Source organism: Patagioenas fasciata, chromosome 5, assembly GCF_037038585.1.
Source record: "Patagioenas fasciata isolate bPatFas1 chromosome 5, bPatFas1.hap1, whole genome shotgun sequence".
Lineage (NCBI taxonomy): Eukaryota > Metazoa > Chordata > Aves > Columbiformes > Columbidae > Patagioenas > Patagioenas fasciata.
In genome coordinates this window covers 18,435,616-18,462,227 of record NC_092524.1, presented here as the reverse complement: position 1 = coordinate 18,462,227, position 26,612 = coordinate 18,435,616, and the positions used below count along the sequence as shown (strand labels likewise).

The window sequence follows — 26,612 nt, the reverse complement described above, 5'->3', positions numbered from 1 at the left end:
TGGTGGAATTCCCATCCCTGGAGGTGTTTAAAAGATGTATAGATGAGGCTCTTAGGGACATGGTTTAGCGGTGGACTTGGCAGTGTTAGGTTAATAGTTGGAGTCAATGAGCTTAAGGGTCTTTTCCAACATATATGATTCTAAGTACACAGGCCAAGTATTCTTCTGAAACAGGGATATACTTGGAGAAATTCCTAAGAAGTAAATGAATAGAATATTTATTTATTCATTCATCTATTCCTTCTGTAGATACTAAACCACTATATGCCTGAATAGATTAAGCCCTCAGCACTGCTCTGAAGTAGGTATTTCTACAATATTCCTCTTTAAATGTTCTAAGGAAAGAGCAGCAGTACAACAGCTGAGAATACTTTGTTATGCCTGTGAATTTATTTATAAATGTACAAAAGCTGGATAAAGGGACAGGGGATGTTTCTAGCAACAAGTCTCTCCAGACGTTCCAGTTTTCCTGCTCCTGAAGGGTATTGTAAAACAGCAAAATAGAGACACACATAAAAGAGGGTTCTAATTTCAGTTATTTCTATAGAACATTTAAGGTTTATTTTACGACTATATGTCCCTCATGTAGCACAGTTCCACACTCCTGACACTCAAATTCTAAAGCCAGTGTTATACATACCATATTCCGTTTTACTTCGCCTTCCAATACCAACTTGATATTGATATGACGCACAAATATTCTACCCTGAAATCCAGCAACACATTATCTTTGCTTGTTGAACAACAGTGCAGATATGATAATCTTTCTCTTGTGGCTTCCTTCTGCCCTGCATTTTGTGAGATATGAGCACAATAGTTATGCAATGGGAAGTATTGTCCTAGCAGATTGTTAAATCTACTTGCTAATTACACATTAAGGATTGACCGATGCTGAAAGTGAATTAATGCATTACAAGTACATGACATGTATCTTAAGCTACTTAAGTCTACAGTCTTCTGAATAATGAATGAAGTAACAAAGAATTCTAGCAACAGTTTAACAGGATAAACACACAGAACAATAGTTTATACCATACAAGCCTGAGTGCTTTCAAAGCCAGTATGAGCTTATCAGGTCATAAAAAACTAGGTCAACTGCAATTCATATTACTGTTTTAGAGTCTTACACACATTACTTTAGATCATCTCTACAAATAAATATAAGTATTCAATTTTTAGTAGTATTCCAGTACTTCTTACCCTTCAAAAAGGCATTTTTTGAGCCAACTTAGAGAGAAGAAAATATCTAATAATTAAAAATATGATTAGCACTGTCAGTTGTAGACAAAAAGAAATATTCATTTCTCAGTGCTGAGCTGCTGCTTCTACTCCAGACCCTCTTACACTCTCACTTATTTTCTGATCATTTCACAGAATTCTATCAGTACTGTGTACAAATTTACAAAGATTGTTACCATACTAATTCTGCATGGATGCAATGTATCAGAAGCTAGAAACAGAACAGTCTCTACAGTTCTGTCTGAGATTTGAGAGAATTCACATGCCTAGATCTCAGTTCCATATTTAGACAAACAGAAACTCCTGAAGCTCCTAGGAGCTGTGACAATGGCTATATCTAATTCCTCCCATGAATAGCGCCAATGTCATGGGTCACTTTTTGACAGCTTTTGGGATATTCTAGACAACCAATATCTTCTGTTCTGTCCAGCCAAAATAACTAAAAAAATACGTTGCACAAGAGAATTTAAATCAGTATACACAATAAATATTAAGATCAAACATATATAAAAGCTTCTGGACAGTGTCCAGAAGAGGGTTACAAAGTTGGTGAAGGGTTTGGAGGGGAAGCCATATGAGTCACTTTCTTTGTTCAGCCTGGAGAAAAGGAGAATGAGGGGAGACCCCATTATGGCCTACAGCTTCCTCACAAGGGGAGGAGGAAAGGTAAAGTGCCGATCTCTTTTCTCTGGCGACCAATGACAGAACCCAAGGGAATGTCAGGAAGATGTGCCAGGAGAGGTTTAGGTTGGACATCAGGAAAAGGTTCTTCACACAGAGGGGAGTGGAGCACTGGAACAGGCTCCCCAGGGAGATGTCACAGCCCCAAGCCTGGCAGTGTTCAAGAAGCAATTGAACAACACCTTCAGACACATGGTGTGAACTGAGGGGTTGTCATGTGCAGGGGCAGGAGTAGGACCCAGTGATCTTTGTGGGTCCCTTTCAACTCAGGACTTTCTATGATTCTGTATCCTGAAATTTCTTTCCCCCTTGTGCTGTGTTTCCATGTCTTATAAGTGTCCTGGACATTCACAGATATGCAAAGCTTTAAAAGAAAAATTGAGTCTCAGCTCCTGATTATAGCACATCAGTAGTAGGATGCAAATAATAAATAAATTCTTAAGCAATATGATGGTCAACAGAGCATTCATTGAGCCAAAGAAAAGGTCACAGAAGATGTACAGCTATACGACAAGGCCATATTCAGAAAATATCTATTTGCTTTGTGGGAAAATCTGAAAGAGAACAAAAATTAAGACAAAGACATAAATTCCACTGAAAGATTTTTACTCTAAGACAGAGTAAAGAGGATATGCCTGCTATGCAACCAAGGCTATGGATAAGCTCAGAGCAGAGCATGCAGCCACTGACTCTGTGGGTTACAATGCAGTCTATCACCTGTGTTTTTAGGGGAAAAACTCTTCTATCAGGAAACAGAAACCTAAAACAAGGATCCTCACAAATGGCATCTTGAGACAGAACAGCCAGCCTTATGATATGCTTCAGAATCATGGTTTTGTCAAACTTCAACTTTTAAGTCAAATTTCTTAAGAGCGAGTTTTGCCAAATAGGAAAGTAGGCAGAGAAAATTTTATTCTAAAGTAGCAGTCAGCAAGTCTTACAAAAAAACATACTAAACTTCTTCTAATACTATCTGTTAATATCAGATGAAGATGTGAGTACTGGGTTTATGCTTTATGTTTTCAGTTGTACTTCAATAAACCCCACATGTTGGTGAATGACAGACTATCTGCAGAGTACTGAGTAAGTCCAGCTGGGCTGATTAAGAAAACTTTTCATATCACTGTAGGTTTTAAAAGGCTACCATTTTCCTTTAATGCAAAGAACTGAAAGGTATAACAGGATTCATAGGATCACAGAATTGTTTCGATTGGAAGAGACCCTCAGGATCATCAAGTCCAACCATGAGCAAAATCACAAGCCAGTATGAATATGCAATCAAATGCATCAAGATTTTGTTGTGATCGACTGATAGTTCTCATCTGAAAATATATAGCTGTTTCACACACAAGCTGGCTGTTCATACAGTCTTTTATCAAGAATTCGACCCATTATAAGCAGCTCTTCCCAGTGACTATCTGAAACTGGAAATAGTATTTCTCAAATTTAATGCATATAGCACTGTCGGCATTCAATACAACTAGGCAAGAGGGAGAATCCATGTGTTTTGGAATAACTTTTTTTGCTATTAGCTCCTGATACAAGAAATTACTTAATAGTACCAATCTTCACCTAGAAAAGGAGAATAAATTAAGTACTACACACTGTGGGACTGACAGTGTCCTTCCTATAAAATGCTTATCATGCTACTTAAGATAATCATTAACCTCACTGGCACCTTTACAACTTCTCAACATCATGACAAACTGAGCCCAGGAAATATCATTCATTCAACCCCTTGTGAAGAGTCCTTTTAGTCATGATAGTAGATTTCAGATCTATCTGGTTAGAAACATTAATGAAATATAAAAACTGAATACAGAGACAATGAATAGTGATTTTGTCAGCATGTTACAGAAAATTCTCCATGTGTCAGTCTAGTAGTACCTAGAATGAAAGTTTAAGGTATGATATTTGGGTGCTAAATAGTAACTAATTGTAAAAGATTACAGTGTGAGAAAGATCACTGTCATGGCTATCAACGTAAAATGCGTATATGTTTTAAAAAGTTAATTCAGTCACTGTATAAACCTCCAGATTACCCGGAAGTTTATTATACAGCCTCAAAAATCATTTAATCACCTTGATCTAAAAGGCAGATAAACTTGCATGATCTGTTCATGAAATCAGCCAACCTCATATGAATCAACAAGTCTGAATCAGTATTTTTTAGTCTGTAGCACTACAACAGTTCTGGGGGTTTTGTTTGCTTGTTTGCTTTTTTAAAGGCAAAACTACACTTTCACTTAAATGAAAACAGTCAAGCTGGTATTTTTCAATTTATGAATCAAAGAGGCTCAGCACACTTGGTAAGAGATGAAGTTACATTAGATCAGTTATTACCTGTGCCCCAAATACTTTTATTTGTCAGGCACTTAACTTTGGCATTACTGAAATCCCTTTCCACTTTAGAAAGCCTTGATGTGCTGCTTATTAGGACACCACCATCACCACTGAATGATCTTTGTGCAACAGCGCTGCCACCAGCTTTGCAATACCCTTGTGTGCTACTAGGTTAGTGCAAAAATAATTGCGGTTTTGGACTGTGGATTTTAAATCATTGTAACTAGGCTTAAACACATATTTCTTAATCAAAATAGGAACCATCACAATCAACACATTTTTGTTAACAAGAATTAAGTTTGTTTATTCCTGTAGTGTGAAAATCCATGCTTTGGGATTTGATGAACTCTTGGAAAGCATTTTCTGCATCCTGCTGGTTGTGGAAGCATTTTCCCTTCAAAAAGTTGTCAAGATGCTTGAGGAAGTGGTAGTCGGTTGGCAAGAGATCAGGTGAATAAGGTGGATGAGGCAAAACTTTGTAGCCCAATTCGTTAAACCTTTGAAGCGTTGATTGTGTGACATGCTGTTGGGTGGTGGTGTGGAGAAGAGTTGGACCCTTTCTGTTGACGAATGCCAGCTGCAGGCGTTGCAGTTTTTGGTGTATCTCATCAATCTGCTGAGCAGACTTCTCAGATGTAATGGTTTCTCCAGGATTCAGAAAGCTGGAGGGGATCAGACCAGCAGCAGACCACCAAAACAGCGACCATAACCTTTTTTTTGGTTCAAGTTTGGCTTTGTGAAATGCTTTGGAGATTCTTCTTGGTACAACCATTGAGTTGGTCATCACTGGTTGTCATATAAAATCCACTTTTTGTTGCACGTCACAATCCAGAAAAGAAATGGTTCATTGTTGTTCTGTAAAATAAGAGAAGATGACACTTCAAAATGACAATTTTTTTAAATTTTCAGTCAGCTTGTGAGGCACACACTTTTTTTCCCAATTTGCTTGAAATGCAAAACGACCACAGAATGGTTGATGTTGAGTTCTTCATCAATTTCTCATGTAGTTGTAAGAGGATCAACTTCAATGACTGCTATCAAGTGATCGCTGTGAACGTCTGATGGCCACCACTACACTCCTCAGATTCAAGGCTCTTGTCTCCTTTGTGAAATTTCTTGAACCACCACTGACTGTACGTTCACCAGCAGTTCCTGGGCCAAATGCATTGTTGATGTTGCAAGTCGTCTCCGCTACTTTATGACCCATTGTGAACTTGAATAAGAAAATCACTTGAATTTGATTTTTGTCTAACCTATAGTCTAAAATGAATATAAAATAAACAGCAAGTAATAAGCCAGTAATAAAAAAAAAGTGAGAAAAAGACTAAGTATAACATAACCACATTTATTTAAGTATGTATTCCAATATCAAACAGCAAATTTCAACAACGCAAAAACCGCAATTCCTTTTGCACCAGCCTAACAATGTCAAAGGCTCCACATCTAAACAACCATTTCAGGGTATTGGGTGTTTTTGCACTGAGGGAAGGATGGGGAACCCAACTTCAAGCTCAGATGTCAAGTTCATAGATGGAGCATGAATTTCACAAATTAAAGTAATTTCTGTTGGTTACAATTCCCTGTGCAAGCATAAAATTAATAAAATGGGAATAAACCTTGCTGTACAATTTCTGCCAGCACTTGCTCTAATTTCCCAGACAGCCATAGCCTCATTACCTTCAGATTTGTGCATCTCATTATGATGCTGACACTTACACTTGTGCGATTAGTGCTGAAATTACAGATTCATCCTGATTTAGTGTGGCCTTTATTGCTGTTAATTAGGCAACAAAATGTGAAAACTGTTACAGCATTTTAATTATCTGGATGGAATGAGATTTGTATACTAAAAAAAAAAAAAAAAAAAAGAAAAAAGGAGAGAGAATGCAATCTTTTCTTTGAAACAGTTGCTAGTTTGGATGGAAACAGCTGACTGAGAGAAATTTGACAATTTATTTTGATGCTAGTTGAGGTGACCCCTTCTGTTTGTATCTGCCATGTACAGTTTTATTTTTTGCACAAAGATAGATGAAAATTGCATCAAAAAGGGCATCAAAATGTGCACTAACAAAAACCTGAATGAAATACAGACAGATGAATTGCTTAACCTAGGTAATATTTTGGCCGAGATCCTGGGGAAACAGCTACCAGTAGGCACAGCTGTGCAGAAACACAGCCTCAAAGGAGACAGCATCAAAACCCCAAGGGAAGAAGCAATAAAGTCTCACCCTTGTTGCTGGATCTAGGGTGAAGTAATTTTATAAGCTGAGTGGTCAGCATGATGCCCATCCTCATCAGTTACCTCAGCCAAGTCCTCCTGCAGTCAGCTACCACGGAATGTGCATGAGAATAGAACTTAGCTGGTGTAGCATGGGCTATACACAGCATGTAACTGTAATGTCATGTGCGAGTGAGGTATGTGTCTGTGTCTCCTACTATTTGATCTTCTTGCTGTTTAAATGTTTCATGGAGCATTGTTGCTCTGCTTCACTAGTTTTAGTTATTACTGGTTTATTAATTTTTACTAACATACAGTAACAGATCAATAGTCATAGCACACTGTGGAGGACTTTGGTTTTTGGGCAGAAGAAGGCTCTAAGGAAATGGAGAGTCACATAACCTTGCATGCTGGTACCATGGCTGCCCTATGACAGCATGCTGGAGAAGGCAGGCAGCAGGAGGATGCCCCTCAGAGAGACGACTCCTGATCTCACTAGTAGTTCTCCAGTGGTTACGGTACTTCTAGGCTTCACTTACTAAAATGGTATTTGAGGCACACAGATCACAGATGGGCACTTATAGGTATACACAAACATACAGGTCAGAATCCCAAACTGCACCACGCCTTCTGTGTTTGTATTTCTGCAAATAGTTATGTCAGAGCCTGTCTTCACAACCACTCATAAGTATGCAGAGCCTGGCAAGCCTGCAGACAGCTGCTGATGAAACACATGCAATCTGTAGAAAATGTCATCCCACACTTTTTATGATAGACTCACATCTGTAGGACATTATCCTCACTGTAGCCATTTAAAACAATCTTCAATAGTAAACTGTTACTTTATTTTATTATAAATAACTTTTTATATATAAAATTTTCATTTTGATACTTCTGATTAAGCTCTCTTAAACCTATCTACTTCTTTCATCATATATTGGATAGAATGTTGTGCATTTTCTTCTACAACATCACACACACGCAAATTAGTATTATGCTTATTTGCGAAAAGGAAACTGAACTGGTGTCATCGTTTTTCAATAGGTATGAGATTTCAAATAGATTTTAAACAGACAAGTGTCAGGAAGGCTCTCAAAATGTCAAATTTAATAGATGTTATGCATGTATATATATATACACACACACACACATATATATATCTCATGCACATGCACCCATCAGTAGTCCATAACATTAAAATATAATTGGCATGGTGCTGCATCAGGAACTTCTCTGATCTCTCATGTATATTGTCAATTTATGTACATTTCTGGATTGGTAATTTTTTAATGAAATAGCTAACGAAAATATTCTCAAGTAATGTCCTGTCCCAACTCATCTGGGGTGAGGGCAAAGGTTAACTCTTGAAATACTCTGCACAGTAACACAAAATGACAACAACCACCTGACACGTTCAATTAAATCACAAATTTACTAAAAACCCTCAGTGGAATTACAGCAAATAGTGGCTTGGCAAAAGTTTGTAACTGTATCATTAAAACTTAACAAGACTTTAACAACAAAACTTGCAAGATATTACTCTCATGTGCCCAGAATAAAGTTAGAAAGAGAGAAGAGAGAGGAAAAGGAGAGAGACAGGTTAAGCTATCAGAAGAAAAGGTAAGATCTCACCACTCCGTTGTTCTCTGTAGCTGTCTTGGTGGTGGGTGCAAAACTTTGTTAATGCCACAGCACACACACACAAAACCACAAAACATCCCCCAGTGTCCCAGGTGAGGAAGTTTTATAACTTCCTCCATTTGCATACACGATAGGAGAGGGGTGGCTCGTCTCCTCCTTCTGCTTGCTCTGCATGCTAATTAAGAAGATTGTTCCAGAAATGAGTTGATGGTAGAAAAATTAGAGGAATGTATCTGTTTGTTCTGCAGGACCTTCTTGAGGTGAAAAAATAAAGTGTCTGCCTTCACAGCACCTACCTTTTCCTATCCAAAGTTGCAAAAATCAGCTGTTAAGGGCACTATACTGTTTCATGGGTCCTTTGTTTTGCAAAGGATGGGGGTGAGTGCTTCAAGGCTGTCACAAGTAAGACTATTTTTTACTGTTCTCTATAACTCTAGTGAAACCAAATTCAAAATACTATGGTAAAAATATTGAAGTGCTCGCATTATTGCTACTACAGACCAAGTAACTTTCATAATGTAAAAACCCAACATGCCATTATGTCTTCAGAAAGCAAGGAAAACTGAGTGTTTCAGATATCCATTGTTTCTCTCATGTAGATAAAACGATTAGTATATTTTCTGGTAAAGAAGTCAGTAGCTTTCCATGAATGTTGATTAGGCAGGAGGACCAAATTTTACTCCAATTAAAATCAAGTCCATTACTTTAATATTTGTTTTCAAATCCTCCTTGAAAAATGCTGTTCTCTTAATTTCAAGACAACATATTTATGTGTGTGTTTCTGGAGTCAAAACTCATTACCTTTTCCTTCCACTGTGACATGCCTGTCTGGACATTCTGCTTAAAAATGGAAGTACCACTGTATTTGGAGCTAAACCCTGCTCTGCTGGGGGTCAAAGCTTGAGTATGTGGAAAAAAACCCCATGTGATTCCCTGCCTTCTACCTCCTCTGTACTTTCAATACCACCATCAGTCCCCTGAAAATAATTTTGGGAACTGTACAAGAAAGAAGATACTATTGATTTGAGCATCTGCCTGAACTTTATGAGGAAGAAAACCTAGACTGATGGGCTTAATATATAGAAATAAACATGAACGTATTCAGCAACTTTTCACTCTAAAGCCAGCTTCCCCCAGAAGTATTATTCAAGAATAAGTACCAACATTTTTCAAATACTAGAAATGCAAATATCAGGCAATTTGCCAAAGGCTACACAAGTCAATAAGAGAAACATGAGCACAGTTCAGTTCCTCGCTGAATTCATTACACTACTAATCAGTAAAGTCCTTAAATTCGGGGCAAGCAATGCATATTTCTAATATAAGTACAGAAACTATCTTGACAGAATATACATAAATACGTGCACACACTCAGTGTGACAGTATTGCAGCCCTTTAAGCTTCCTGAAAAAGAAGACATCAAAATCTATAAAAATAGAGTGATCTTTATCTTATTTTCTACTCAAAGATACTGCATAGTTTTCTGTTCCACTTAAAATGCTCAAGTTCACCCACCCCTTTATGCTTTGTTCCATAGGATTTATCTTCTAAATCCCGGAAAATAGATTAACTTGCTGCCTACATTATCAATAAATATCCCTTTCCCCTTGTCCCTAAAGCACTACTACCTTGGAATTATTGTTTTTGCCAGCCAACCTTTCACTTTTTGACCATTCATTTGCACACAAATAACAAAAAATCTCCAGTTGGATAGATACTTTAAGGAAAATTTTACAGCTCTCACAGAATGGTAGAAAGGATGGTACTGGCTCTGCTAGGCCAGCTGGCTGTCCCAGCTCAGTGCACATGTTCTCAGCGAAATGGATACATCTTCCTATGAATATGATATTTCTGGAGCACAAGGATGAGTGCAGCCAATTAATGTAAAGCCAGTACGACAGACTCCAATATGTGAAGTCAAACTATTAGAAGGTACACGGACCAGTTTCATTAAACCAGATCAGAATAATGGACATCTTTAAACTGAAAGTTGAATTAATCCCAGGTAATTAATGAAGTATATTTTACCCATAACTTCATACAGTCTTTTTCAATGGCAACTAAGGAGAAAAACAATTAAGTTATTCCTGTCCAACCCCTTGGTTTTTGGCTCTGTGTGGAGAATAAGACAGTGAACTGTTATTTCTCCAGCTGAAAATCAGAAGGTTTATGTGTTGCACTGAAGTCTAGAAGATGCTTCCCTCAATAACTTTGCAAGTTAATGGCTCACATTTTAATAATCCAGCGGACTGCTATACAAGGATATTTTCCATACAATAGTATCTAATTAGTACAAGATGGGTCATTTCATTAAATATTTTTAAGTGATGGAAGAATACAGGCACTCACATGAATTCTAAAATAAGCACACTGAAATATCATACAACAGTTGAAAAAAACCCTACTGTACTACCTGGTAAAATGACACAGATTATCATAAAACCATATTCAGCACCTGAAATGTCCCAGTCATACCTGAAAGAGACATTTGCTATTACAGTATTCAACTTACCTCTTTTACAAATTCTGTCTTTCCACTAATAGTATCCAATATTTCAGGCAGAGAATATACACAAAGATCTTATCTCAAACATACATAATAAACAATTCAAGAATATCTTTTGCCAAGGAAGTCCATCATTTTATGAAACAATTTTCCATTATGAATTAAAAAAAACAAACGAAACAACAACTGAACTTTGCCATCAGCAGTGGAGGCTGCAAAACCACTCCATTATAGGGCAATATAATACAATGCATAAGGCAATTAATGAAAATCTGTTTAAAAAAAAAAACGTAAATTACTAAGTGTTCACAACAGCCACCTTGGACTAATAATATAAGAGCAGATCGTCACTCATGAAACACTCACTCCCTGAGCCTGTATTTTTACACCAGATAGCAGATCTTTTCCATATTCTTTGCTTGTTGAGACTCACTGAATATGACAGTATTTGATACAAAGGAAGATGGACAAGAGAGATGTTGTACAGGAACCCGTATGATAGAAAAAGTCAAATTTGCTGAAGAAACGTCAGAAAGAATTTAACTAGTCTTCGGCTTAGTAAGAGTGACTGTCTGACTCTTGCAAAGCTCACAGAACTAGAGATGGTGGAACACTAATTTGACTTGAGATTACAAAAAGCTCTGCACATAGCTTAAACACAAGAACATCATAGCACTCCAACAGGAGCATTAAAAAAAAGAAGGAAGCTGCACCAATACTGCAAATGAACACTGAAACAATTAAAATTGAGTGTAGAGCAGTCCACTTTCAAGAATGGCTGTAAACGATGGTCTATACCTCTGTTTCATTCCTCAGTCCTTCAACATTATGCTTCAGCATCATCAGCACAGCACACTCATGCATGGTTAATAGAGTACACATCATTCCATCATCCAGCATCCCTGTACTCAGCTTTTATTTCCTCAGAGAGGAAGGCTGATTAAGAACCTATTTTAAATCCTACGCATGCATGTTCTGCCACTTGTCCTCAGCCCCAAGATGAGTACTACATCTTTCACTGTATCTATGAAACTTGAAAGAAAAAAATAAAAGGCATTTAAAGCCTGTGATTCAAAAAGTAAACACCCAGGAGCAGAAGAGATGGGGATGCTGGTGAAAAGTAGTCAAGCATCAGTGCATTGTAAAATCACTGTCAAGGCAGCCAAGAGGGCACTGAGAATACTGATAGACCACAGCAACTACAGGGATAGAGTACACATGAATTCTTTGTAGGTGGTAAGCATCATCCTTAGATCATAAAGCAATAGGTAATTGTCTCCTGAATCTTTTTATGAACACATTAAGTTACAAAGGTTGACTAAACATAAAAAACTGTGTGACTTTGTAAAACACTTTGAATACCTAACAAGCAACTTAGACTCATGAACTATGAAAGTCAAAATGTCCTAACACATATACAGTTTACATAAAATTTTGTGGGCAGTGTTATTCAAGACAGTGATTCAGATACAAGAATTTGCTGTCTTCTGTAAACCACTTACTACCTGAAGGCAAGCTAATTCCCTTTTTACAGAAGTCAAAGTATTATGTCTTAACAATATCTCTTGGATCTTGAAATACTGTCTTAATGTGAGACAACTGCGCTTCTGTTGGTCCATCACAAGGATTACGCCCTTCCATCAAGTACTGGCTCTTTGGCACCACTCAAGGACAATCTGCTTAATGTCATTCAAGAAGTGCTGGCCCACCTTTTCTTGGATATAATTTCCAAAATTGCATCATCTTGAAAGAATACATAAAATGCCAAGTATACTCTCTACTAATAGCCATTATTAAAGGAAGTATGCTTATTATCCAGTGTAATAAGCTGCAAGCTTCTGAACGTCAATTGACCACACAGGGCTGAAAGACAGAAGGGGAACAGTCAGTTTGACCACTGAGGTCTTTCTGAATTGCAGACATTAGCAAATCTCAGTAAGAAAATGCCCTGAAGTGCATATTTGCAACTTCACCACTATTAGAGAGTATTAGAAGTTATTCATATACCACAGCTAGAATGAGATGAAAATAGAAAGCTTACATAAGCTTCTATTATGTAGAATGAGTATTGAATGTAAAAGTAATTGAAAATGATATTTTAGGCAGCCACTCGAAGGCTAGACTTGCCTTAGCTCTAAAAATACACAATAATGTATTTGCTAGTTAGTGGCTGTAAAGGACATACAGCTGATCTGCATCAACTTTCAAACACTGCATGTGACCTGGTTACTGAGACAGTTACTGTATGTATATATGAATCTGGCTTAGTAAAAGAGCTGTTCAGAAGCTATACAGAACCATTTGACTAGCAATAACTGTCAGGTTATGAATCAATTACCTGGTAAACGTCACTGATTGGCTCCAAAGTCCAAGAATAATTTTGCTAAAGTTGGAAAAGCAAAGATCTAAAGGATAGTAAACAACCAGAAGGTAGTTTTCAGCTTTCGGCTCTGCAAAAAACAATGCAGGGGCCTGCTAAGCAATCACAGTTTGTACACATGTAGATCACCCTGCACTCAATTTAAAAGCAAGTCCTCCTGCGGATGTGTCCTGGTTTTGGATAGGATAGAACGAATTTTTTTTCCTAGCACCTGGTATAGTGCTGTGTTTTGGATTTTGTATGAAAATAATGTTGATAACACATCGATGTTTTTGTTGTTGCTAAGTAGTGCTTATACTAAGTTAAGGACTTTTCAGCTTCCCATGCTCTGCCAGTGAGGAGGTGCACAAGAAGCTGGGAGGGATATTCCATATCATATGACGTCATGCTCAGTATTTGAGGAATATATGGGGTGAGTTTGCTGAGGGAATGGGATCACTGCTTGGGGACATTGGTCAACAGTTGGCAAGTAACCGCATTATGCATCACTCGTTTTGTATATTCTATTATGATTATTTTCTCTTCCCTTGCTGTCCTATTAAACTGACTTTATCTCAACCCATAAGTTTTACTTTTTTTTTTTCATTCTCCTCCCCATCCCACTGGGGCTGGGAGGAGCAAGCAAGCATCTGCATGGTGCTTAGTTGCCAGTTGGGGTTAAACCATGACAAGGCAAATGTCAAGAATCCTTAAATTTCCTCAGGAAACCTCTTTTCTCTAACACTAGGAGTTTCCAATGTTCAATATAATATATGGATTCACTACCATGTATCAGTCACACAGTGATTTAAAGTGTTCTGGTGCAACTAACTTAAATGCCACGCCTGTTAACACCAGTATGTTCTAGCCTTCCCTAATACTTATGAGAGTATGTATGGAAAAAAAACACATTTTGCTCACAGTAGCAGGTGAATACTTACAAAAAGTATTGCTAGTAAAGGGTCGTTTGCTCCTTGTTTTATGGATTTTAACTGCTATTTGCATCAAGCTTAAGCAGAAGCTATATAATACAACTGATGCAGAACGAATTCCGTCTTACTAAAATTATTTTGAAGAGCTTATTCTCATTAGAGGAGAAAACTTCTTAGGTCAAAAGGCAATGGAAAAGTTGTTTCATTCCACCTCATACTCCGGACTCTACCTGAAGTTAAGCAGAGTGCTTTAATACCTGGATGCATTTGGATCTGTTCATATCAGATTTAATATCCTTCTATAAATAGCAAGTTCTGTCTAAGTTAAGATACCACTGGCACAGGGATAACGCCTGGAAGTGTTAGTATATTTATAGGTAAAATATATACCATATTCTTTATGTGCAATATTCTCCATACACATATGTAGAAAATGTAATAATGAAATAAATGTCTTTATATAGCAAGTGCTTGAATTCCCACTATGATAAAAACTTTGTATCAAACAGTTCTGTGTGGATTAGTAAAATTTCTGCTAATTCTAAAGGAAAAAGCACCTACCAAGTTACCATATCAATTAAATGGAACAGAGACAAATGAGGAATCTACTATTAACTTCTGGAATAAGAAATGTTAATTCTTTTACGTTAACTGGCCTTTTGGGGTTTCTAATAGGCTGAATCTAGCATACTGTGGGATTTTAGCATTGACATGTTTTTAATGAGAGGTTAATGAATCTGATCTCTCATACCATAGTAAAACACAAGACTGGGACTTAGGGAGCCAGTTCTGACAGTGTTTGGCTGTGTTCCAGTTGAGTTAACTTATTGATGAAGAAGTTTTCATCAGATGCTCCACTGCTTACTGAAACATGAAGTGAGTTGGAAAAGAAAGGTCCCTGTGGTATAGAAGGAACTGTCAGCAACCCAAGGAAAAGGCCAAATTAAAATTAAAATTAATTAACCTCCACATCTGTCAGTTTTGAAAGGAAGAAGGAAAAAAAGAAGGGTGAATACAGTAACCTAAGACAAACAGATTTACCACTTACTACATGTTTCCCAGAAAACTATGTACTACATCAACAGCCTTATTTCTCTGAGAACAGTAGCTTTGTTAAAGAGAAATAATGTAACCTAAGTGAGATTCTTCACTGACAACTCCCTTAATCTACCTGGCATTTCACAGAATCACAGAATGTTAGGGATTGGAAGGGACCTCGAAAGATCATCTAGTCCAATCCCCCTGCTGGAGCAGGAACACTTAGATGAGGTTACACAGGAAGGTGCCCAGGCAGGTTTTGAATGTCTCCTGAGTAGGAGACTCCACAATCTCCCTGGGCAGCCTGTTCCATTGCTCTGTCACCCTTACTGAGAAGAAGTTTCTTCTCAAATTTAAGTGGAAGCTCTTGTGTTCCAGTTTGAACCCACTACCTTTGGTTGTCACCGAGAAGAGCCTGGCTCCATCCTCGTGACACTCACCCTTCATATATCTATAAACATTAAAGAGGTCACCCCACAGTCTCCCATTTGAATGTGATGAGAGCACCTCTTCCAGTCTTCCTGTTACTTTGTTTCCCAAAAACCCCTCTACTTTTTCCAAATTCTTTCCTTAAGAAATGTAAAATCCAGTAACAGTTTGCAGTCATGTAAAGCAGAGATCTTGTGGGGAAAAAAAATAGAAGAAATAAAAGTTGAAAGATTACTTAAGGCTAATGAAGCGCCTATACAGGACCAAAATCACTACCTGTGAGACAGAGCATTTTTAATTTGTACTGTGCTCATGGAGTCCATATCTGGGTTTCCTACCTGCTACTGCAGTGTAAATAACGTATAAGAGAAGTCTGGCAAAAAAAAAATCTTTTGCTCTATTCACAAATTTTTTTTTAACATTTTTGGTGGGATTTGAAGATGAAAGATCACAAGGAGAAAAGCAAGACCTAGCATGGAATAAGACTACCACTACTAATGCAAGAGAAATACAGAAAAAGGCATAAACTTACAATGTTTCATCTGAAATATACTGATTAGTAGATATATACCTTATATCACATCTTTATCTACCAAATACACCTGTGTCTATGAAATAAGCCATTTTAAAGATCTAGCTCTGACATGTGAGAGTGATAGTATATTAACAACACTCTTTATAATTTCAAAAGAGCTTTGTAAAAGAACTTGGCTTGTTTTCAGCAGAATTATTAACACTGAATAAAATGTTACGTTTATTCACTTTTGAAACTTTCATGGTGATAAACAAATACTGCTCAGCTTTAGTACCAGCTAGAGCCAACAAAAGTAACATATGAGAACTCTCTTCTTCAGGAGACAGAACAAATTAGTGATAGCCACTGAAAGATGAAGTCTCGTCACTGTTTAACCGGAGCTAGTAACCACGACTACAATCGCTGCTCACTCCCCTGCCCCCAAACAGGGGAGAGAATTGAAAGGGAAGAGAGAATCTCATGGATTGAGACAAACACAGTTCAATAAAATAACAAAATAATAGTAACATATATGAAATGGAAAATAAAGAAAATAAAAGTTTACATACCTCACTTGCAGCAGAATATTGCTTGCTGGGCAAACCGACAGCAAATACACTTTTATCATCTTTTTGAGCCTTAGATCAGTGTAGAGCAAATAAGGTTCTATTCCCTAGATGTATGTAAGGTCAAGCAGAAAGCATCCCACCAGCCAAGTCTGCCCGTCAAAAAGCTGTTGCAATATTCCATGCAATCCCCATCCAAAGAATCACAGTGAAAAACTCACAGACATAACTTACTCTAGCCCAACTACATACACAGCTCACAGCAGACAGGAGACCCTAAGTACTGAAAACAGTGAAGTCTCCTGCAAATTTTCTCCCCCCAAAAACATCAAGGTCTAGAGTTATAGCAAGCAATTGCATGTGCAGCACAACTCACGAAATCTGATTTGCTGTCTTAAGCTGAATTTTCCTCTACTTAATCAAATGCAAACTTTTCCCAGTTGAGCTTTACACAGATTCTCTGGCAACCAGCTTATAGTAGGGAGACTTAATCTCTTCACAACAATAACTTATAATTTACCGCTCTGCTAAGCCATTTATATTCAGAAAAGTTTTCATATCTTTGAGAATGTCTGTCTTTGTCAAATTTGGTTTAAAGTAGTTCATAGAACCAAAGGGCACTGCAGAGAACCACTGCATGGACAAGCTGACCAGCAGAGACAACACAAGTAATAAAACCTATTTTCTTAAGAAATTAAGAAAAACAGTAAAAATCTGGGTGACTGAGTGTAGAATATTCAAGATAGGAAATTTATCAAAGTAAATCAAACAATGTATTAGAACACTAATATATATGAAACATGGAATAGAATCTAGTGAAACTTAAAGCAGTTTGTAAAGAGATATTATTTTTCACTGCTACTTCAAAAATCACTCCTTTGCATCTCAATACATAATCTACTTCAGCTGTCCTCAAAACAGCCTTTTTTGCAGACTACGCTCACAAATACTTTGAATTTGTTTTCATACATTTTACATTTCTTAGCAGCTGGGAGCACAATGCTGCACTTTAACATTGCCATAACACGGATAAATAAATAAATAAATAAACTTTATGGAAGTTATTCAGCCAGTCTTATTGCTTTTCAAATGTTGTTATATTTCTACTATGCAGCTGTGAATGATTAGCATTCCATCTTCATCCCTCTCTGATGAGTTTCCTTTTAAGTTTGCTCTTGCCTAAAATAAAACTATTTTTTTAATACAAGTGGGTCAAGGTGATCAAAAGTCCTATAATACTTCAAATATGCGACTTATATCTCGAATTTATTTTAAGAGGACACTCCCTTCTGCTTCCCTCACCATATCTTGAGTTGAATTTCAGATGTTAATCTAATTCATTTTCTTTGAAACTCTGGTTCCTTATTTGGCTTAGGTAAATTCCATCTCTGGCACCAGGAACGTCCCTTTTTGGTGATGCAACACTGGGAGAAGGTTGAAGCTACACTGAAAGCAACACACTCAATATCAGCTTGAAGCATTCTTATTTGTGAGCTTTTTATTATGTGTCAAAGTTGGAAAAATTTGTGGAATCTGGAATCATAAACAGAATCACTTTTAAAAACTATGCTTTAGCATGGTGTAAGATAAGAGATCATGAGTGGATACGGTGAACATTCCATGAAGGAATTGCAAAAATTAAAAATATGTAGTAGAAATATTAAAGATTCTGAATAAATAGCTGAAAAAAAAAATCACACATCAAATAACAAGCCTAAATAGAACAACATGGTAAGTATAACAAGATTTACAGCACTGGTAATGTTATTAGACCGTTATTTTTTTCCAGCATAGAAGAAATCCATTACAATGGGCCTTTGGTACTGCTACAAGACAGTATCATGTATCCTTCTCTGACAAGGAAAAATCTTTCTTGAATGGACAACATTCAAAACATTTTACTCTGTGCACAGAGTAAAAACCCCACAATAAAGTAACTCACTTGCCAAAATCTAAACCTATTTCATTCCTTCAAAGGCTGTAAAAAATGGTCAAAAAACTCCCCTTCGGCAGGCTATCAAATAAGGCAGAATATTCTATGACTTCCCCTTATTCTCTCCCAGTAGCTCTGACAACCATAAAGAGAAGAGAACAGAGGTCAGAATTGTTATGCACTGGAGGGCTGGATAAAGTTTGAGTTCTCTGGCTCATTTCATGAGATGATCCTCACACTGTCACTTGCATGATAAAAATTATTTACCTGAACTGTTGTCAGTATGACACACATCTAGGAAGCAAAAGTTCAGTTTATTTCCCACGAGAATGAATTATTTTTCCCCCTGACTTTACAACAATCTTGGGGGAGATTTTGGTAGTTTAATAGACTTGACATTCGTCATTTTTCTCCCTGTCAAAAACCTATCCTCCAGACAAATTGTCTGGAGAGAAAACACAAAGTGACTCCGTTCATGAAGGAGTAATAAACTAAGACAAACAATTACTAAGAGTCAGAAGGTGCACGACACAAGGCAGTAAGTGAGGGTAATAGGTCTTTAAGAGAAATCGGAGGAATCGGGAAGCAAGTAGAACAAGAGATAATGCCTAGGACTCATTAAGTAACTGATTAAATCTATATGATTAAAGTAATTTAAGAAACTGGAATATATGAAAAGCCATTATTGGGTAGAGCAAAACACTTGCTTTCAGTGAAAATATCGAATGTTCTTCTAGCGTCGTAAAAAAACCCGGAACAAAATACAAGCATAGCCCAGTTAAGGTCTCTAGATGACACCCAAATATTTATTATACTATTACTGTCCAGTGTTATTTAAATTTGCATTACCTATATCCATCATTGCTCTGAACAACATACAATGGATTTTAAGTTGTGGTAACTTTCCAATTTTAGATACAGAATTGCTACAAAAGCACAAACTGCACATCAAAACTAATTCTAAGTTGTTTCATCTGTAACAAAAATCTCAACATTTGCCAAAGTTCAAATGTACCTACTTGTTGGTGGGGTGGTGTGAGAAGCAGAATAGGCCTTGGCTCTGTGTGAGCAACTGCTTAGCAATAACAAAAACATCCCTGTAATATCAACACTGTTTTCAGCACAAATCCAAAACAAAACCCCATACTAGCTACTACAGAAAAAAATGTACTCTATCACAGCCAAAGCCAGCACAGAAAGGAAAACATTTAGTACATTTCAGTACAGGAAAGACATGGACAACCTGATCTAGTTGAAGATGTCCCTGCTCATTGCAGGGGGGTTGGACTCAATGACCTTTGTAGGTCCCTTCCAACCCAAACTGTTCTATGATTCTGTGACTTACACAGCACTATTTTCAGATAGCATGTTGGCAGTAGCCATCAGTGAAAGATGGAGAGGCTCAATATGATAGTCCCAGCAAAAAAACCCAACATTCTGACGGTGAAAAGTCCTATGTCACAAGGTCAGGTTGTTTAAAGGATGGCTCCAACTTAGAATAATAAAAGCTGTATTTAAACATAAATAGAAACTGTTCAACGGTGGTGCAAAAGGCAAGGCAGATCATCTAGTTAAAAGTCTAGCTTTAGGCAATGGGATTGGAAAGTTCTGGTCAAGGGTCACAAAAATGCATTGCTTAAATTAGATGTCTACTTCAGGACAAACTGACTATTTAAAGCTGTTCATTTTTGTTGAAATAGTGGAAAAATAAGTCCATATAAAGATTCCATTGATCAATGATTGCTTTATTATTCTATTAAACTTGGAAACAAGGCTACAGAAAAGTAGTCACTACATTACGATAACAAAATGGCAAAATACTGAAGGAAAGACAGCAGGGGAAACCGAAGACATTTTGTGCCATTGCACTAGAGCACTATAACATGGTCATCCACAGTGTATGTTACACCTAATACCCTAATGTTAAAACTACTTGGGTTTCATGCATACTTAAAAGGTAATCATATTAAATGACAAGATGCTCCAACCTTTAACAGCTATGAAAGAGATTACATAAAGGGAATCATTGTTCTACATACTGAAAAGAGATACTTTACAAAGAAGTTAAATTCAGAATTTGAGCATTTTGCAGTAAATAAGTATATAATCTATCAGTTACACCACAATTTCATGGGTTTTTTATTTCTTTCTTCAGGATCTGGCACCTGTGTAGAAACAGTCAACCTACTCTTTTTTTTTTTTTTTTAATATGACTCAGGGTTACTTCTGCAATGATTTTTTTCCCCATATTTCTATAAATATTGCTAGTTCAACTTATCTATTACTGGCTACCAGGGAATACAATTAGACCGTGGAAAGTAAAATCAGCTTTAAAACTGACATAATAGTACTGAATAAATAAATACACCAGCATTTTTCACATTATGCATTTATATAATTGCGGGAATGTTAATTTCAAAAGCCTTCTCTCTCCCATTACTCTTCTTGCCTTTATGTCTGACTTTGTGCCAGCTGAGGACTCATTTTCATGAACCAGTAGTTTTTCAATGGATGTGGATTATCTGAGCTGCAAGCTTTATGTGCAAAATATGCAAAACCAGATAAATGTTAAAATGTGTTTCTCATTCCTAATAACAATCAAATCAAAGATTTCAAGCTGAAAATTTAATGTGAAAATATGCTCTGAAAATAAATTAATTACCCTGTGAACAAAAAGCTTCCCTTGTATAAATCAGGGCAAGAAACATCCTATTACTAAAATTCAGATACCAAAGAAATTAAAGCTGCCAAAAATATTTTAATTGCAGAGATTTCCAAGTTCATGCAAGGAGGAACAGAGACACTTAAACAGCAGATAAAAAAATGTCAGAATCCAAGAAAGATTCAGAACAGCGGTCAAAATATAAACAATCAAGCAGAAAATAGGATCCAGATCAGCTAATACTACTCTAGTGGTCTGTGAGCATATTTTGGAATATAGGATAGTAGGGAGGTAGAAAAAAAAAAAATTGGAAATACCACATTCTTAAAATTTTAAACCCTCTATAGGTATCAGAATTACATGACATTGCTCCAGTGGGTTTTCTACAAAGAATGAAAGATCATGATCCTTGAGATCAGAAACACTCCTATTTCAAATGAGAATTTGTTAACATGTGCCAGAGCAGAGAGGGTGATCTTAAATTATGTCCGTTGCCAAAACAGGAATCCTAGTAACTAACTGCAGTCAACTTGGAGAAAGTGAATGGAAAAGAAATAATTTGGAATGCAATTCTGAACAGCACGTCAATATATGCATTTTACTGTCTTTTGAAACAAATGGCTCCATGTCAACTCTACAAAACACTTTTTTTCCATGCTCCAAAACTATTAATGCTGTTATTTTTGAATACATTTACTTTTCCTTACTTTGGCTAAAAGATCACTTCTTTTCTTATTCACATACAAGATTACTGAGTAGTCCTTCAGAAAAAATTGTTTCACCTCTTGCCACAGACTCCCTGCTGTTGAAATCTATCTACTAATGCACTTAAAGATTTTAAGTTTATGTTCCTAATACACTCCCATTTATACATCTCTTTCTCACAGTACCATAAACCAGATTTTAACAAAATATAACTTGTCCTGGAAGATCTTACTGTACATAGTAATGCATGCCATCACTCCTTTACTATGCAGCTTGATAGTCACCATTTCACAAAAGACTAACGGCAAACGGTTTATTTGCAAATTATTAATATCAGTGTTTTACTTCAGGCAAGCTCACAATTCAATATTATTAATAGATTTCTGCTTTAAAAACCCACAGGTTTTCACTTATTTTTAATACAGTTGCTAAATAAATGATGCCAGTCAACTATGGGGGGTCCAGGTATATCTTATGTTTAATATTCCCTTTATGAACTTTCTCAAATAAAACTCTAGGGGTAAGGAGCAGGAAGAAAACTCTTCATTTTTGAAAGGGTTTTCAGATCTGATTGAAATTTACTGGTGGGGCTCTCTGTGAGCTTGACATACTACCATCAGTGGTATGCGGCTTTTTTTTATCTGAGGAGAGACTAAACTTACTTTACACTCATCAAGTACCTTAGTTTTTCCTGAGTTAAATTTTAATTTATGTTCTTAAGACAAAACTGGTTTTGGCTGACAGTTTCCATCACCAGACTGATAATTTTTCTTTCCTGATTAGATTTGCATTGAAGAAAAAAGAGAACAGCTAAAATATCCTTGAGTATAATTGTTTCTAAGTCAGAATAATTATCACACATGTACTGCTATACTTGGCCATGCATTTAAATGGAAGCACTGTGTCTGCTGCGCTTACCAACTCACAATTCTAAGATCCTTATAATTGGCATCTTCAGGTAAGCTTTACAGAGACACTGACACGAGATTTAAAACTTCACAACATGATATCCACTTTACACATTCAGATGCTAATAGTATTGGTTTCTGGGGTCAAACATAAGAGCAATTACAAATGACAAACAATTTACCATTCCTCTTTATCTACTCAACCTATTTCGCTGTCTTCTAATTCATTTTCCCAAGGATACACACATCAGCAAAAAGAGAATTGTTCATGAATTGTTCAATATGCAAACTCAAATACAGAAACAAAACCAGGGTGAACTACACACTTCAGAATGCTTGGACTCAGTTAAGACATAATGTTAAAAAAAAAAAAAAAAGGTGTAATCTCAATACAGAAGAAACTAGATCTTTAATTTGTAAGTAGCAATCAAGGTGATATGACACACCAATACCATATTTATAACTCAAAATTTCAGTGTTAACTGCAAGAGACACTATGCTCCCCATGATGTTTTCATCATGTGTTCACTGGTTAATGAGGGTTCAGCAGTGCCAGTCTGCAATAATCATACTAGTTTCTCAGGTTTGGTACACAGAGGTCTCTGTAAGGATATGTGTCTCATTGATTTCTCTCCACATGCTCATAACTCACAAATGCTAAAATCTAGGACCAATTCTATAGATGATTATTCCCAATAGGAATCATAACTTCCCTCACACTGTCAATACTAAAATATATTCCACTTGTATATTGAGTTTACTCAAACTGTCTAGTGCCTCATTACTCTAAAATATAGAATCCAGTGAAATGTTACTATATCTAAATCCATTAAAACTGATTCAAAGCAGTGCAAGGATATGCCCACCATTTAAAATGTGCATCACAATGACTAATTTTTTTAAAACAGATGCCCTGAGATATACACACTCACACACAGCCAGTATGCCATTGTACAAATGAATTTCAGAACCAATCATGTGCCTAATAACCACAAACCACCTTTCAGTTATTTCAAAAATAAAACCCAGTTATAACAGCTTCTATATTTAATATTGTATTTACAACTTGGGCACGCTGAAATATGATAAAAATTTTATTTCATAAGGTGTTCTATCTACTTTATAAGAATTAACTAGTCTGTCACCTTCAGTTAACAGCTCACATTCACCTCCATTCCTAAAGGGAAGGAGACACAAATATATCATGGAAGCCACACATAATAGAATAACCCAGAGGGATTTTAATAGAAGAAACCTCTTGAAACACTCCTGAATTATTTAGATATTTGTAATACAGAAATGACTTTTTTTTCCAATTGCAGGCCCAATTGTAACTTCCTCCTATCACTGCCATGATTTTACCATCTGATCTAGCTGTACAATTTAAGAAGGAGCTTAACACTTTCTCCAATGAAGCAGAGAGGTGAACAACAGACCAAGAGGATGTTCAGTCCTACAGAGCTAATTGGTCCATTGGTTTATTTGAAATATTAGTGTTACATAAAGTACAAGCAAAATGGACTTAATCAGGAGACAGAATCCTGCTATGCAGAGAAGTAATGCAAATTCTGAATTACAGCATGAAGAGAAACATTGTAAAAGCTTGAAGAGTAAAAGCTTCCCTTGCACAAGTTTTTTGTTACCATCTGTAAGACAAAATAATGAGTCATGGTTGACCCAAATCTTCTTAAATTGCTGCTAATAAAGGCACTGCCCTGATAACTCAGCGAAAATGCTCACCTCTAATTGTTTCTAAGCACCACTTCTTATTATCTGCTATTTACAGAATGGCAGGCAGCCAATAAAATTCTCAGTAGAACTCTGCATCCTCAGATAGCTTGCAAGTAATCTTATTTTCTATCTCTGAGCTGTACAATGCATTTTCAAATTAGTTTCTCCCTTTTTTTCAACTAGCAATTTATTATATCAGCCTTCTTAATTCAAAAAATTAGCATAAAAATCCCTACTTGGATTCCTTTAAATAAAAGGTAAGCACATACAGCATTGTCTCACAGCAATGGAGTTATTCACATATCTATTTTCAACAGCTATATTTGGAACAAAAGCAGCTTGGATGCAGATTATATTCCAAAGTTATATACAGCCAGGTGGAATATCAGAGATGTATCTTCCCTCTATCAACACTACACACACACACAAAAAAAAAAAAAAAAAAAGGACAGAATGTCTTTAACATATTAAACTTAACAGGGATGTGCTCAGTAAAGAAGGCTGATTAAACCTAAGTGGCACCATTAGCATAAAATAGCCTTTGAATTACATTGTTTTTAATTCACAGTCAGCAATGAAGTTTCTCAGGTTCCTTTTTGGCCCAGGTCATAAAGACTACAGTTATTAGATGGCATGAAACAAAAAACATCACTTCACTGCTGTCTAACCTCCCATGAGAAGGCAAAAGAAAACAATGGGTATTACCGCAACTGAAATATAAGGTCCCAATGATTAAGACAGATTCTTAAGAGTAGATCGCTAAAGGTGAAGAAAAGTACATTGGAAGTAAGAAGCTTGTGTGATAGAGGGGCTTGCTGACCTGCTAAAGGCCTCAAAAAGGACTCTAAGGTAAAAATTCTGCAAAAAGGCTAAACAATTTCTTAAGCTTCAGGGTATACTGAATAATTATTTACCCACGACACACACTTTTGAGGTGAAGAAGAAATGCTGTCAGGTTGTGGTATCAATAAAGGACACACTGTAACAAACTGATCATTAGAAGATTAAGTCAGAAACACTAGATGGTTATGTTCTGACAGGATTTTAATAAATGGTAAGTTTTAATGACTGCATTTTAGCAGTTCAGATACCTGATTTTTCACAGTCAGAGGGCAGAAAACAACTCCTATTGTAACATCACTCAAGCACAAACTACATTGTGCTGTAAAAGAAAAACTGTTTTCATTTCATTTAATCCAGATATATACGTGTACACAAGCACACACACACATACATATTACTTTTTATGGTGCCTACAAAGGAAAAAGGATATTACATGGAAAGGTTGTATATTTTTTCAGCAAAATGGTAACCAAGTACACTTCTACCTTTAGATTACATTCTGCAATAAAAAAACCCACTGCAACATAGTATTTTGTGCAAATAGGAATTCTATTGGAAGTTATTTTATTAACTTCTGGACTAAAAAAACATTCAGTAAATGAAAACTACCTATGTTCAGAGCTTCTTTGCATCACATAATTTTTATCCTAAAGAAAACCTCAAATATTAGATCAGCAAAGGTTTCTGCACTCTGCATGTAATCCCATATATGTGCTATATTAATACTCAATTTAAATGCATGCTACCTTTACATCAAAAAACTTGAGAATATATATTTTGCCACTGAAGCTTAAAATTCTCCAGCTGTCTTATTAGATATGATCAGATTCTTCCAATAAATATGGTTCAACAAGACAGTGTGCACTTCACAGTGTGCCAAGGAGCACTGGCATGTTGGGAGACCTGCACATGAAATCAATTTCAGGTGCAAAAACCTCAAGAGAAACCTACAACAAAAAAAGCTGATACCCACCATACTGCACTTAACTGATTAGATTTAAAATTCATTTTAATACCAGTACTTTAGTTTAACTTCACTATCACTACAACATATGGAGGGTGCCTTAAAGGAGCCATGACTCAATCCTTCATCACTTTTTACAGATCATTATTAACACTGGACTACAGTCATCAAGAAATCAGAAGCTCAAATTCACTAAGGAGCCAATGTGAAAAAAAAAATATTCAAGCCATCCACTTCTACACTGGACACAGCTTCTGAGCAGCCTTTTTATGTAGCATGAAGCAAATACAAAAATGAGAAGGAATAGGATCGGCCTCAGCCATGTTTCTTGTGAGAGAATGAAAAAGTCTCATGTAGCCAGAATATTAGTAATGAAATGGGAGGGAGGGAGGGAGGGAAG

General features: G+C 36.5%; 1 protein-coding gene across 6 annotated transcripts in view; it reads right to left on the bottom strand.

Moving 5' to 3' along the window:
- CHID1 (chitinase domain containing 1) overlaps positions 1 to 26,612 on the bottom strand; it is a 132,634-nt gene that overhangs the window by 58,905 nt on the left and 47,117 nt on the right. Inside the window, exon 11 of one of the 6 annotated variants that reach the window (XM_065839651.2) lies at positions 369 to 5,118. The exons of the other annotated variants lie outside the window; for them this stretch is intronic. Coding sequence (XP_065695723.1) covers positions 5,085 to 5,118 — 34 coding nt within the window. The 3' untranslated portion in view covers positions 369 to 5,084. Of the gene's footprint in view, positions 1 to 368; positions 5,119 to 26,612 lie in introns of those variants that run through there. 6 annotated transcript variants of the gene reach the window in all.